This window comes from Pagrus major, chromosome 6 (genome assembly GCF_040436345.1).
Source record: "Pagrus major chromosome 6, Pma_NU_1.0".
NCBI classification, from domain to species: domain Eukaryota; kingdom Metazoa; phylum Chordata; class Actinopteri; order Spariformes; family Sparidae; genus Pagrus; species Pagrus major.
This window is the reverse complement of record NC_133220.1, coordinates 17,859,763-17,876,192: the sequence shown is the minus strand read 5'-3', so window position 1 is coordinate 17,876,192 and position 16,430 is coordinate 17,859,763. Positions and strand designations below refer to the sequence as shown.

The 16,430-nt window shown below is 40.4% G+C and overlaps 1 protein-coding gene across 1 annotated transcript in view; it reads right to left on the bottom strand.

The window, feature by feature from the left end:
• ca16b (carbonic anhydrase XVI b) overlaps positions 1–16,430 on the bottom strand; it is a 108,827-nt gene that overhangs the window by 25,343 nt on the left and 67,054 nt on the right. The window contains exons 5-8 of the mRNA XM_073468820.1: positions 8,911–9,006; positions 6,069–6,135; positions 3,248–3,405; positions 1,900–2,092 (exon numbers count right to left, since the gene is read on the bottom strand). Coding sequence (XP_073324921.1) covers positions 1,900–2,092; positions 3,248–3,405; positions 6,069–6,135; positions 8,911–9,006 — 514 coding nt within the window. The remainder of the gene's footprint in view (positions 1–1,899; positions 2,093–3,247; positions 3,406–6,068; positions 6,136–8,910; positions 9,007–16,430) is intronic.

The window sequence follows — 16,430 nt, the reverse complement described above, 5'->3', positions numbered from 1 at the left end:
TTTGACATTATGATGTCTGTGAATAGTGTTGCAGAGATATCCTCTGTAGTTAGCATGCTACGATAGCCCGTTCCAGTCCAACGCTTCTGTGCTAGTGGTGTAAACACCAAAAACCCCCCTGGTCCCTGAGTTCCCAGTCTGAACCACTAGCTGCGCGTCTGACTGAGCTAACTAGCTAAGGCAGCTACAGTTGGCAGCAGTTAGCGATTTCTCCAGTGAGTCCATGCTGCTCCCTGTTTTGTTGCAGCCTCATGGACAATACCACCATTAACTAACCAAATTCTAAATAGAGCTGAGCTAAATCTGGTCTCAACTTCAGAGAAAGGCCTGCACACACAGAGAGATAGAGCTTTATAATTTGAACTCATGCAGATGTTAAGTTTTAAAGCAGACACAAACAATAAAATAAATATTGCCCTATATATATCTTGGCATCATTTCTGGACCAGCAATAACTCTGCACCACACACATGGATCTGCAACCTGCGCTTTGCATCTGTAAAGGTTAGCTATGCATCCTTAATGGACGAACAACTTTCATGGCCACACTAATGGAATATTCAGCCAAGGTGTGGCCCTGGCCCTCACAACATTTACAAGGAAAGCCGTCATTTACTGCGCACAGATTAAATATCCCCCTCACACAACCTTGACAGATGTCAGCGCTGACGATAAGACTGACACTCCCAGCGCCTCCCACTAAGTATGTATTCTTACATTTTAACACAGTGAAATAGAAATGCAAGAGGCACAAAGGGAAAACGAGCAAGAGCGAGGGGAAGCGGTGAAAAAAAACACTGGTCCACATTCATTCTGCCTACTGACATGCCACAAAAGCAATTTCACAACTTAATTTGTATGGGTCTATTTTAGCTGTGCCACATATTAATGATGATTGCTGATCGGCCTTGTTAGAGTGCTCCAACTTCATCACAAGCATTCCCAATCAATTCTCCCCGCCAGACACCAACAACACCACTTTAAGGCGCAGCAGCCTTTCTCATTAGTCTCCATAGTTCCTGTACGGTTCTGTTAAAGCAAGTGGCGCAAGATGCACACATAAAAGAGAAAGAGGAACAAAAATACTCTAATCAAAGGCCTGCATGAGGTCTGTGCTTTGTATTAATATGTTCTTTGATATAAGAATGAGTTATAAAAATGGGAAAATGACATGTGCACTATAAGCTTTATCCAAAAATCTCCTGAAATTTTAATCACTACCTATTATTCAGATTGTGCTCCGTCAGTAATTTTTACCCCACTAAAAAAGAAAAAAAAGATTACCTTCTGCGGTCCCATTATATTTCCTGACCCACTGATTTAAGCTGGGTCCCTACGAATGGGTCTCCAGGCAGAGCTGCTAGATGAGTTTCCTGAATTTGGTCCTCAAATACTATAAAAGATTTCATTGAATTATTCATTGCAGTCCCAATATTTTTGACCGGAAAGAAAAAAAGCGCTGAAAACCTGAAAAGTCTTTGTGGACAAAAAAGAATAGTATGGAGATAGTATGTATGCACATCGCAGATTCACATGAGACTGAGACCATGAATAACATCTCCGACAAATCACAAGAGGATCCTGGAACCTCGATTAGGACTTAAACAGTATTTTAGGACACTTGGGGTTCCTGCGATAATAGTAATCCCATTTAAATTTAAGTTTAATAACATGTTATTTTAATGCATTAATAAGTTAGTATGGAGGGCATCATTGACCAATATTTACAACAGTTTGGCCACCTCACTATGGGGGCCAGTGTGGAGCACAAAACCCCTTCCCCTGAACAGTTACGGAAATCATAGTTTAGCATGGCGTCTCTCTGTCGCTGGGTTAAAGCAGGAGTGCTATAACGTAAACAATACAGAGAATTTGACACAATACAGTAAAAATGTTTACCTCTTGAAGCCTCAGTGCTATGAGGGCTTCCCACCAGTTCAGTTAAATCTTTCTGCCATGCATCTTTTACAGCCGACTTAAAGATTTTCCTGTTGTTGAGGTCCTGCAGGGGCCGGAAGTTGTTCGTCAGGTACTCGACGGACTTGACGTGGTCCTGTTGCTCTGTTGTTAAGATGTTGTAGAAGGCCCCCAGCTAGAAGGAAAGAAGGAGAAAATGGCTACCGAAGCAAATTTAAGAGCGTTTATTACTATATGTGAGTTGAATATATCACGCAGGACTGCATTTGTAGCCACTTGCCAGCAGCTGACTGCTCACAAATGGAGCACAGTGTTTGCAAAAAACGTTCACAGCACAGGTACCAGCAGGCGCGGACCTCAATCATCATTTCTGGCTACCTACCGGGCTGTAACTTCTCAATGGGGCAAATTTGTGGCCATTGATTGCCATGAATGATCTCCTGCCGCGTGCTGTAATGACTACACATTACAGATACTGTGGAATCAATGTGTCCTATGCGTGCTTGGAGAAATGAATTACAGGTTCATAAAAGACTATCTGTGAGCGTCACAAACATTGTGGCCGTGGTCAATATTCCTGCAGCAGAAGTCATTTCTGAACAAAAGATTTGTGCTCCTGAAAGTTGATAGAAATTCCACTGAGCCCTGCAAAATTCTACAGCACAGAACGCTCTGGAGGATATGCAGCTGGGTAAACCGAGAATTGTATGTATAAAAGATGCTGCAAAAGGGCTGTGTATGGGATCAGCAAAAAGCACGGGGCATGATTTGGCATATATTATCTCTCAAAATCACAAACAGCACAAACAGTTGGACATGAGTTGTTATGAAGCACATAGGTGAGTGCTTTAAAATGCTACTATTTTCATGAAACATAATGTTAAACTTTTACGACAGTAATTTATATTAATGAATACGAAATCAATATCAATTCTTGAACGAGATTTGATAACCAGCCTCCATGTGCAGCAGTATTCTATTTTAGACCGTGTATCCACTGTCTCAGACAAACGTCGTGATAAATGCATAAGAGCCCTCTCATGCGGTCATTCAAATGCCAGTAATTGGCTTCCCCTTCCTGCTTAATCATCCACTATATATAGGAAGTTATGGTTTCATATACAGAGGAGTTGGGGAGGAACGAGGCAAAAGAGGCAGGGAGAGGAGAGGGAGATGAGGGGAAAAATTGCTTGTGCATCGACACTGTGGGGAAGCAAGTGATCCACTGACTGTGTGCAAATGGGATCTGACTGTGCGTGGAGAATATACCTGTCTGGTTGTGTGTGTGTGTGTGTGAGAGAGAGAGAGAGAGAGTGTGAACTTAACGCACCTGTGAGTGGGACAGATACACAGGCCTGGAGAAGATGATCCACTCCACCACCTTACTGCAGGGCGGCGTGGTCAGAGAGCCGGTGTATCGGTAATAACCGTCCACTGACGACGGCAGCAGATCCCTCAGGATGAACGACCTGAGGTTGGTCTCCTTTTCTGGATAAAGCAAGGGATCAATACTCGTCAATACGCAGGCATGAAAAGCAGCAGCCTTCTGTAACGATGCAAACATACCAGATCTTTTGCCCTTCAGTGCTTAGCGAAAAAAACTCTGCATATCCCGAGTCGCATTTACACCAGCGTTTACAAGGTTGTTTCGTTTGACGGTCCCTGTGGCATTTTTACTGCATTCCTGAAACCTCCACGAGTGGAATGATGGTGACAGCAGTTAAAAGCCTCAGCACTTGTTATCACTCTGGCCTCATCTCTGTACTCAGATGGGCTGAGAGAGGACCAAAGGGAGAGGAGTCAGATAAAATGGCCTGCTCTGACAGCTGATCTGTGGCTAGGTGGTAGTCTGCTCTGTTCCGCGTAACAACTTTGGCATGGGCCACGGGGATTAAGACAGATCCAAATGATTACCACATATGTCCTATCCTCCATGATCAGAACCAGGTAAAGCTGTGCAGGAATCAGAGGAAGATCCCTTTATCTCTTGCAAATACGCCGTGTGGGCTTTGCAAGAGGGCTTGTTTTTTTCCTTGAATTATGACGTGAAAAAAAACAAAATAAAGCTGAATTTGCGTCATATCCAATCTCTCACAGCTCATGACCTTATCGAAAAGCAGAAAAAAAAAAGAGGTTTGGGGGGGGGGGGGGGGGGGGGAGGACTGATAGGACTACTGAGGCACTGGAAGCTGCACCCCCATGCCTCATATGTACTCAGAGTGAAATTCAGTATTCACAGCCTTTCTTCTCTCAGTCTTCAGACAGCGTACGTGCCCTATCGCTCATGGGCCGCCGAGATGCTGATGGATGGATGACTGTGGGATAACGAGCTTGTGGAAAACCAACCACCCTAACCGGGGAGGAGGCGAGAAGCATTTAGCAGCCAGCAGGAAGAGAGTCCAGAAACCACCACACCCACACAGAGCTCTCTTTCAGCGGGGGGAGATGAGAGATACTGTGGTGTTAGCACGAACATCTGTGGAGCTGCACAGTACACAGAGTTCAGGCACTTCTGGAGATTGATGGCGATCCGTAAAATAATCTAGTGTAACCAGACGTTTTGTTGGCAACGCGCCGCCGATCGAGGTTATGTAACAAAAGAAAAGAGGAGCGTAAATATCTCTGTGAAATAAGAACCGCGTTTGAAATGGCCTCTCAGCTGAAGACCAATCAGAACAAAAAAAAAAATCTCTTTTCTTCTTTGCAATTGCATCAATTAAATTTAAATTGCAGAAATTTCACCCAACAACGTGACCCATTTTCTGATTCGGACGTCGATTCGTATGTTTTTTGAAGAATCTCTAGTGGCCTCTAAGGGAGCTTTCTTTTCCCCCCCTAACATGTCTTTCTGTGTCTTGCACTGCTCATTCAGAAAGTTGTGGAAGATTTTCTCTGTCACCCCCCCAAAGCTCCACACAAAAAGTCGTAACCTCGCCTGCGCACACATTGCACGACATCAAACATCCATCTCCAGAAAGTACAGGGAGTGAAATTATAATTAGAAACGACTCAATGAAGCCCGGCACCAGTCTTGTGAAACCAGTGTGGGTACAGAGCAATTCCCCACGCTTCTATACGTCCTCATCCATTTACATGTCCTTGTCAGTGTGTGCGCTTATGCTCACATAAAGACCATCAGCGGCAGGTTGTAAAACAAGTCATACGTGTCCGTGTAAACAGAGCTGCTGCGTCCCCAGATGCAGTAAAGGATTATACAGTCATGCTAAGACATCTGCCTATGGTCTGCATAAGTCATGCATGCAGTTAAGCCAGCACATCAGCATTCATTTAAGACAATATGCTATGAAGGAACGTGCCACGGCATACAACACAGGACATGAACAGTATAAAGGTGCATACGAACCTTTGCACTGAGCCACGGTCCGCACAAGTCTATATATGTACGTCTGAGTCAGAACAGAACAGGAGTGTTGTCTAATTGAGGCTCAGATGTAATTAATAGTTCTTTCTCTGCGAGTGAAGCTCCTTGGAGGTCTCCCACTGTGGAGCTACTCTAGCAAGGGGGAGGCGGTGTCTTGCAAATTTTGCCTCCTTTTGAAGTTAAACTCTGCTCATATCTTGTGTTTAGAGTCTAATTTGGGGTTTAAGAGGCCCACTGTTTAAGCAGCTGAAATAGAGAGCATCAATCTTTGTTCTATGGAGGTTGGGAGGAGCACGGTGAGGAATTTACCTCTAGGATCAAGCAAAACATGAAAAACAGCAATTTTGTAAGGGATAATTGCTCTTTGGATTTCCTGCGTGAACTTAATTCCCACAATATTGTTTCATGTGGAGGAGATTTTCAACAAAGGACTCATCCCATAGTAGGGCTGTGCTGAATGTCATTATTTTTGTCCTCAATTTGAAGAAAGCAATTCATCGGATTAAATGAGCAAGTCTTTTTTATTTAATCAACTTCCCCTACACATGTACTTACATACAATCTGTAGATGCATGCACATGTTTTCGAAAGGCTAAAAGGCAACAAACGTGGATTGAAGCAGGATGTTTTGTTAGAAAAAAATTTAGACGTTGAAAGTCAACATTATAAATGAAGCCCTAAACTCTTCAGCACAGCCCTGCCACATACATAATAAGATTGTTCTATATTAAGCAGAGTTTGCTATTGAGGTTACTTTCCCATCACTTACCATGATGCACCACTCCTTTCAATCCCTGGATGATGGGCTCCACCGCAGGATTGTCTTTTTGCCCCAGCTGCAGGAAATGTCCAGAGACAAAGGATTACAAAAAGGATTACAAGACCAGAATAATAATCTAACGTAATGACTAAAGACGATCAATATAAAACACAGGGGGGTGAACACAGGGCAACTACTCTCAGTACAATATAATCTAGCAGCATCTAATACCATCTGTTACCAAGTTTCTGATGTTCAATTTTTTGAGGAGTTTTGTAGGTGAGACTCAGTTCTGTGGTCATTTTTGATGATACTTGATAACTATGTTGTAATCTGTAGATTTGTCCCAACAATTTATACAAACTCAAAAAAAGTCAATGACAATTACTCTACCAAAATCTTTGATTAGTAGCACTTGTTTGCTAGAGGAAAATTCTAATGACATGTGATATTACCTAATTTATTTTTCAACTTTAGACAAAAATCAACTTCAAACATTCAGATACCTTTTAGATTTGGTATCCAACAGCACAACACCATAAATTAACACTAAACTTTTATGAATGTATCGTTCCGTTTGTGTCTCCAGCAGTCTAACATTGGTGTTGATTCCCTCTTTATCCATTAGGTCTACTTTTAATTCTTTGCAGTGACTGAAGACTGGCAGACATTCCACGATATTCCCAATGTCCTACTTAGGAGACGAGACTGGACAAAACAGTATTGGGATGCGGGGACCAATCTACCCTTGCATAACATTAATTCAGGTCAGTCGTGGAGAATAATCGTGTGGAACTGAATGCTGAATGCGGATAATGTGCACACCTTAGAGGCCATTAATAGGCCTTCGGGGAGCACAGGAGGAACTCTCGTCATTGATTAGAAATGGTAAATCTGAGCCAATGTGTGTGTGCCCGCTTAAAAAAACCTTCACACTGTAAACTGCTGTTCAGCGGATTGTGTTTGGTGGTGCTAATTGCAGTAAGCAATAGGGCTGTCAGGACCCAGCGGAGGCATTTAGGTCCTCGTACACACATGGTTTTATCACTGTCTGAGTGTAGACCTACATTACGAACACCTGTGTCCCCATTCCAGCCTCCCTCTTCCTGAGAGCTGACCCTTCCCTACATACTATTAAGCTGAACGTTAGCCCTCATTGATCACCCGCCATCAATCGCCAACATTCTGCTAATAGAAATTAAGACTGTGACATGGACAGGGGCCCTGCAGTCGTGCTGGTGTGTGCATTTTCACGGTTCATAAATCTCTGAGGTGTTTTTACAGTTAACAGAAATTAGGACCATTCTTGTCCATTAAGAGCTTATGTGCGCAGACCTTCAGGGGACAATTTGGAGTATCTCAGTAAGCAATCTGCAGTGTGCCACAGAACAGAAAAAACAATTAGCTGCATGGTGAAAAGAAACTATTCTATCACAACAAAGGTGCCAGAGATCTCTGAGAAATATCCCTCACTTACTGACCTCAAAAAGGTATTTACATCATCACAATTTTCATAATAGGAGCCTAGTCCCCTTAAGTCCTTGAGTCTGCTCTTTTGTCCATCCAGTTCATTTTTCCACCGTTGTTATGTTTGTTCAATGTCCTTGATTTTGTAAAAGAATTTCATAAAGGTTTAAGTAAGCAACATTTATGAACAAAAATATTTTTTTTTATATTATGAAAACAGATATTTTTCATCTAGGCAATACTGCCACTACCGCCTACTACCTATAACTCTTTAGAGAAAACTTAATTCTGGATATGAAGGATTCAACTTTAAAGTTTCTATAAATGAGATTTTGATAAATAATATAGCAGCAAACAACTATTTGCTGTATAAAGATATAGTGGGGTAATGGCATCCTGACCAGAGAATAAAGTCTCACTTCCTGTATATGTGTGTGCTTCTCTGTTGTTTGTTTTGGTGGCTGGGCTGCCCGCATGTGCATGTTGCTCGAACTTGACTCGCAGCTGGTTTTTCCTCTCCTCTTCTCGCTAGAGTAGGCATGATAGCTAATTAGCTGTTATAGATATGAATTTGTTTTGCAAATGTGGGAATCGCTTCATGTCGCTGAATGTTGTATATAGCACCTTTAAGCATGAGTTGTTTAAGAGTTTAAGAGTCTAACACTTTACTGCCTAACATCAGCATGCCAACATGATCACAGTGACAGTGCTAACATTCTGATATTAAGCAGGCATAATGTTTAAATGGTCAACATCTTAGTTTAGCATATTAGCATGCCAACATTTGTTCTAAACAACAAGGACAGCTGAGGCTGATGGTAATGTTATTTCAGGGTTTGAACAGCATTAATCATCACACCTAAATTGCTGTAATTCACAGAATTCCTTTATACTGATAGCGATTGTTTTATTTCAAATAATCTTTGGTGTACGTGAGTGACTTTGTAGAATAAACGCCAGATTTTGTTGCAAATCAATGTTTTCAAAGAGAATATTCAAAGTCAAGTATTGTCCTAACCTTGAAAACATATCTGTTCATATGAAGCATTTTTCAAACTTCCAAGACAAAGAAACCCTGTTTGCTTTGTTCAATATGTTCTGAACAAAAACCTGCAAATAGAAATATTTTTACTTGTTTCGCTCCCTACACGAAATGTCAGGGGATCATCAAAGTGATTACAACTCATCCTGAGGGGGATATGACTGTCTGCACCAATTCTCAAGGTAATCCATCCATCCAATAACTGTTGAGATATTTCAGTCTGGACTAAAGTGCAGGGACTCACGCTAGCATGGATAGAAATGTCTACGTTGGGCATTTGTGTAGTCTTGGTTTTCCTCAGATTACATTTGTCTTGACCTTCAGCCCTGTGTGATACTTTACCTCAAAGAAGACGGCCATGGCGGAAACGATGCGTCTTTCCTTGATGGCCGCACTGAGGCTGTCAAAGTCGTCTGAATTGTAAAGGTAGATCTGCATCTGGGATGGGAAACAGAGCATAAACAGCTTGAGGAGTGGACAAGGAGAACGAACAGTCCTGCCATCAATCACTTGGACACACTGCTGAGGAGCTGATGAAAAGCTGTTTTGAGGGGCATAAAAGAGGGTGTATTTATCACTCTCATAAATCTCCCATAATCTGTGTCATTCCTTTTTGTGTTCTGCCACTCCTGGAGGATGCTCGAGAAATACAGCATCCCATTCCTCAGGGCGACTACCCTCACAGAGACAGTCACGAGCAGAGAGGAAGAACTGGAGGATTGTGCTCTTTTTTTCCTGCTGTAAGATCTGACAGAATGGTAGGCTTTTAATCATTCCTCCCAATTACCTTAAATCACCAACAACATCGCTTCTGATTCCACAACATGGCTCAAACTGTGTGACATATAATGTGAAAACCATCATACACAGGATACATCACGTACCTGTCATGGCTCTGGTTCCCTTTAAAGAAAAGATTCTCATTCCTTTCATTTCAAAGCAGACGTATTACGGTAGTGCTGATCAAAATCATCAAATGATTCTAAAAGTAGCAATTGGAGCTGTCCATCATCTCACTGTCTCCAGCCTCTTTAAAATGAAAAACCCTTTCATACCACTGCACCAAGTTAATTGGCAATAAGAAAGAGGTCCTGGATGTTGATTTAATTAAAGGGTATGCTCGCCTTTTTCCTCTTTCCAAGGAAAATTAGGAGAAACCTGCAGAAGAAAATTGACAGTGCTGACAGCAGATGCAAATCTTAAAAAATAAATTCAGTATGAATGCGGGTAAATCCATTAATGCGTGCCGCAGGCATAAACCAGGTACAAACTGACTCAATCCAGATAATTTAAGTGAATTTAAGTGATCAGTTTTCTTCGGAGTTCCTTTAACTGCGGCCTTTAATTGAACTAATTTGTTGTCTGGGAACTCAGCAAGAAGGAGCTCTTGCCATTCATCACCCTTCAGATGTTATTAACTACATCACCCAATTAAGCCGGCCCCCTTAGGCTTCATTTACTCACTGACATTAGATCACGTGACCTGCTCTTGTTAACAGCACACTGGAAAACGTGATATTCAATTATCAAACACTTTCATAGCAGCCAATAAAAACAAATGTTGTCAAATGCGATTTGAATCGCTTGATTGCACGCTTCGTTTCACTGTGTTTGTGAGCTCTGACACGTTTGAATACTTCGTTCACATCCGCAGATATCACTGAAAGTTGTTGACTTTAAGCAGGACAGACAGGTGGTCTGACCAATCTTTAAGCTCTCTTAAAACATCCAGACACACTCGTACATGTTTGTTTTTGTCAGAACAAAATTTACCAGACTGCTGTAGAGAGAAATATGCTAAGACAAATCTGAAAATGGTGAGCAGGGTACCAGAACTATCAAGAGGAAACTGGAGGACAACAAAACATTATTTGAGCTTTATAATTTACCTCCAGATTTCTCTGGAGAGCAGACTGGTCATGCCATCTCCTTTCTTTAGTCCAAATTCATTCTATAGCCCTGGATTTCTTTGTTTCCCTGCACAAGATCAGTGCAAAAACAAATGCTGAAAGCTGCTCTGCATTCCCAAGTGCCATTTAAGCACAAACAGGTGATGTTTGGCATGATTTCCCAAGACAGCGAGATATTGAGGCAAGAGAAGAAAACTTCAATAAATGAGTTTGTGCACAGAGAGATCTCAGATTTATCACCACAGCACGACTTCGTTCCTTCTTTCCTTCCTTTTTTTGACAACAACTGTGTTACTGCAGCTTTTTGTTGTTAACAGGTAAATGTGTCTTTTTTTTTTATATCAGCATGATTCTCACTCCAATCACACTTAACTATCTACGTTATCTTTTCACTAAGGCACCTACAAAGTGATAGAGAACTAATTTTCAAGAAGAATAAAGTGTCGAAATTTGTACTGAACCTGTTGTGAAACAATTACATGAAATTCAGTGTTTCACATTAAAGATTACTGACAGAAAACATCTGTTCTGTACAAGACAAGAGGATGAGTGGATTACTAACCCTAACCCTATGTCCGTATACAGATATAATGTATTTATGATCCATGTACAATTAAAATGACAACAACACAGCCTAATGTTTGCTACAGTAAAAGACTAATGTTAGCCTTCCTAGCCATCCAATTCATTGCATACTCAGTTTCCGAAACCACTGATGTTTTGTTGGCTTCCATGCACCACAAATGCAACAACATGCTCATTCAGATGTGTTCATTGGTATTCCACTGCGTTAAAATGTTTGGTGATTTTTTTTCTGTAGTTATGTTTTCTAAATGTAGTTACACTGCATTCATCTACAGTTTATTTGGTTGCATTTTTGTATTTACGGCAGCTTCATATGTGTTGTTAAAATAGTGCCTTTTGTTGTGTTCTTTGTTTTAATGTAGCGCATGTATTCTGCTGTTTGCATGACTTAATTTTCAGCTGAGCTCTAAGGTGCACTTTATCCATCCCCATAACTTTTGACTTAACTGAGACTCTTGCTGTATATTCTTTCGCACATTCTGTTTCTATCTCTGAGATGTATCTGCTGTGAACCAACCCATACACTTGATACATCCGCAGTAATGTGTGCAAACACATACCCTTCCCAAGGTGTGATTTGTAATCCATGTATAATTAATCTAACCTCTTGACACCCTAATATATTATTAGAAAAGATCTCTCTATGGTACCCCGAGGCAGAAAAAAAATCCACTGTTTCATTTTTCATTGTGCTGTTTGAGCGAACAGGTGGTCCATCTATCGATTTCCCCACTTCACTCCCACGAAAAAGGCCGTGGTTAGATTAATGTCAAGCTCAGGAGTCACAGGCCGAGCAGCCCATAGGTTCTTTCTTTCTCCTTTTACATGACCATGTTATAAAAAGCAGAGTAACTCCATAATACAGCTCTTTGAATAAGGCCCTGTACTTACGTGTGAACCATATTTGTGTATGTTTTCAAGCTTCCGGGCAGGTGGAATAAACACTTTTCAGGTTTTTCTTCACACTGTAAATACTTTATGCAGTGTGTTACCAGAGACTCAGGGCAGAATGTGACTCATTTGGAGTGGAGAGATAATTAGACAGCAGATTGGAAAACATTCTCTCTGTTTAGCAGAGACAAATAAGCCCTGCAGCTCAACCTCCAAGGTCATGCTGCTTCAACTCTCCAAGAACAAGAAAACATATACGCAACAAAACAAAAGCCAACCTCTGCTATAAAAGATCACTGGGTTTATCGAACACAAACATTTATATGAGCTAGAGTTCTGGTGCACATGTGGCGTCAGATGTAATATAATATCAAATACATCAAATTCTGTCAAGGTGCGAATATGAAATATGAAAATGCCACATCTCACAGGATGAAGCGGTTAAATGGCTAGGGGGGTAGATCCTGCATAAATATATTCCCCTTCAACTATTCATCATTTGATTTCACTCTTTCACCTACTGGTTCCCGGGTATGAATAAATACATCATGTTTGATCCATGTAGGCTGACGTATTGATAAAAAGACCTCCCACTCTATGCTGTTTTTGCATATATCCTGTACATACAGTATTTAATAGGAAATATCTTTTGTGGAACTGTGGATGGAATAGTCTTTTTTTGTACTTCCTGTAATCAAGGTCATTCCATCACTTTTAGGTTGCAATGAGCAGCTGTTCTTTTCTTGGCCCTATTCTCTCTGATGTGGTCATTTCTTTGAACATTTCTCCACGGTGTCATTTAAACTCAATCCCCATCATACTGTATGTCAAGTCAATTCTATCTGGGCTGCATGTTCTTGACACGCACATTTAACAGAATAAACGGTACAAGAGGAGGGTCACCAATCCTTTGAATTATAAAAATATATATATATATACCAGACCTTCCTTTGAATGTAAATGGCAGAGTGCCATTCATGATTGCTGCTGTGCATTCAGTTTCACAAGTGCTCTAAAGTGATCTTTTTAGTTTGATGAAGCACTTTGTCGACGCAATGACTCACCTTTCCTTTTCCCTTTCCTTTTCCTTAATATGTTCTTTTAAATACATTCTAAGATGAAGGCTACTGAAGCCCATTAAATCATAAATGCGAAAGGTATTTTCATGTTTACAGGACACAAATCATCCTGTAACTGTCAGTATTTAGCCTTGGTATATTCGATGCAACTGTGGATCAGGCAGATTTGGTGTGCTGAAATTGTAAATACAGAGTTTCTCTTATGTTGGCCAGTATCAGCAGGCCAACATAAGAGGCCTGCTGATACAGATGAAAACTGTAGAGCCCTAGAGTTTAAAACTGGCTAGAACATCACTGGTACCCATCTAGAGAGCATCATTGATATCGGTGAAGTGAGATGTCTGCACAGAGGCCAAAGGATACTAAAAGATGACACCCACCCCAGCCACAGTTTGATCACCCTGCTGCCATCTGGAGAGAGATACAGAAGGATCCACTGCCGTACCACCAGACTACAAAGTAGCTTCATTCCTCAAGCTGTGAGACTCCTTTACTCATCCATAACACTTCAACTAAGGCAGTTTTCTTGTGTAGCATAAAGGGACAAAACTTGCATTTCATTGTGCCCTGTGTTGAAGAATGACAAATAACTGAAGAGATGAAATAACTGAACAGATGAATTACTGTATCACGATTAATACTGTTACTGTAATATACAGATACATATATACACACACCGCAATAGAAGAGTTTGGTCCTAACTTTTATATATTTCAGTTTTTCTACTCACTTGCAAACAGGCTTTGGCAAAGCACTCCCAATTGCAGCACCTGGTCTTCAGGTGTTACAGCTGACTCAGGTTGTTTCAGGCGTAGTTATAACAATAAAAATACGGAAGATGAGCATCTAATCCATTTGTAAGCCTATTTATGCTACTACTATTTCCATGTACCCCCTGGTAGGCGTGTATAATTATGTTCCTTGTGTTTTTTTTAGAAGAGCATCATCCTTTTACATTTCAAACACATTAGCTCTTGAATACATGTTCTCTGACAGAGAGGTCGATGCAAAAACCTCGGTCTACACACAAAGACATGCAAAGCTACAAATCTATATTTCACATCTATAAATGATGTATCTGGAGGGCATAATTTTCTTGTTCTTGCTCAGCTTTTTTCCCTAACAGCTGCTCAAATTGGTCGTTAAAGTGAATTCCATCGTCTTATTTAGAAGCGCACCATCAAAGGAGCCATATGCACAACAGCTTTATAATGGTTGTATATAATCCGGTGCCCTTTAACACTACGCTGCACGGAAAATGATGTGGCAAAAATAAATCTAATTACTCAGCCGTACAGCATCAAAAGCCGTGCCTGCAGAGAGGGCTCCAAAGAACAGGGCTAAGAAACAAACACAGGGGGACTCTAGCTGCGTGTTTGGAGATAGGACAGAGAGGCACACTAACAGCAATTTCCTGTTTTCACACACAGCTATATTTACACTAATTATTAACCATTTGACAATAGAGAGGGTGGGATTTTTTTTTTATAAAACCCCACAAAATTTAAGAGTATGACACATTTGCAAATTCATTTTAGATAATGAAAAGAAATGGCATTGTAAATGATAAAAAATTTGAAAGGCACTAATAACTCATTCTCCACACCATACAAAAAGAGTGGGATTTCTGCTTTAATCCAGGAGCCAGAATAAATAATACCAAAAGGTTTCAGACTTAATACCCTTTATATCTGCCGACAAGACTTGGTGATTTTTTTTTTTTTTCTGCTTTCCTTTATTACTTGCAGTCTGTTCTCTCTTTGTTTCTTTTGTCTGTTCTTAGTCTTTTGGCATTAATGGCATTAAGAAATCGGTTATGACCTTGTACAAAATTCATCTGAGGAGCAAGTTGAACCTCTGCTTCAATGCTCATTTCATTTAAAAGTCCACAAGAAAACTTTATTTTTCTCCTACGCCTTCTCACTTTACTTTCACTGACGTAATATCCTTGACACCATATCAAAAGACTTTGAATATATTTTATTGTGTATTTTATATTGTACCCACACCTGTTCGACTAGTGAATTAGTTATCGGCACAACCTCACATTAAGAATGTTAAACATATTCTGCGTTAGAAAGACATAATCTAGTGTTACCGGACCTCATTAACACTGGTAGTTTTGTGTTTTGTTACACAAGAAAAGACCATATTTATTAAAAGGGGCACTATGTAGTTTTAGAGAAGAAATTCAAACTCAGAATTTGAATATTTACAATATTAATTAGGTAAATCCTTATTTTTTCCATAACTGAACAAACAAGTTGTTCTCAGAGGAAAATAAGGTCCCCAGAACACTGCTTGAAAATAGAAAGGTGGCAGGGTCTGCCGCATATAAACAAAGTAAAACAATATGAAAATGTGTTGTGCTTCAAGGTCAGTTTGTTTATTCAGTCAGTTCAGTTTTTGTTTTTTTAAATCAGTCAATGAAGATCTTACATCTTCTGATAAAAATTTCTTCCCCAAAACTACATAGTGCACATTTAAATGTTATTGTAAAAAGACTATTGTTGTGGTACCACCATCTTATATGACCCATACTGAGTGAAGCATATTAAGATTACAATTCATGTGCAACAACTCCCTTACTTACTATCAATAAGCAGAAATTAGGAGGTTATTGAGGGACAACTCTTACGACCTAGTAGTTGTAGAATATGCTCATGCAGAATAAGGCTTTAATAAGTGCTTTACTGTATAATGGCTAAGACGTCAATATGCACTAATATGCACGCAAACAAGCAACATGTTAAGTGTTACCTAATCATTTCATTGTTCCTAACAAAGTCAGAATTGAGGCGGCAGAGGTTGAGATATCCTCACTATTAGTCCCTAGAGTAGTAAGGGTTAAGCTTTAATAATGTTGAGTGCTACACTTCCTATAATGCAACATGAAAGTTCCTTTTTGTGAGACCCTCTCTGCCTGGCACATGCCCACATCTTTCAAACTCCACACCCCCAGTTTCTAACACAGACTTTGTCATACATTTGCATAAACTGAAATAACCCTTGATGACATAATCAGGGTATTTTCTATCAAACTGATTTTGTGTGCAAAAGCTGTAGAGCTTCCCTTCATAACTGTGAGTAACGCTCTGGCTATATTGAACATGTAACAACTGCAGACTGTTGGTGGAGGTGATGTGCAGTGGAGTAGTTTTTTTTGCTGGCTACACCTGCAGCGCACATACTGTATGCCGCAGGGGGTTTTTTTTGAGTCAAAGCTTTCTTTATAGGGATTGTGTCTTCAGTTTTGCACAGCACTATGAAACTTCAACTTTTCACTGAGTTTTTATAATATGTCTAATTTAACATCAGTTACTAAGCAAACCAAGAGCTGCTGGTTAAATGCTGATGGGGTGACCAGGACCCCAATGAAGAAGCCAGCTAGAGTCAT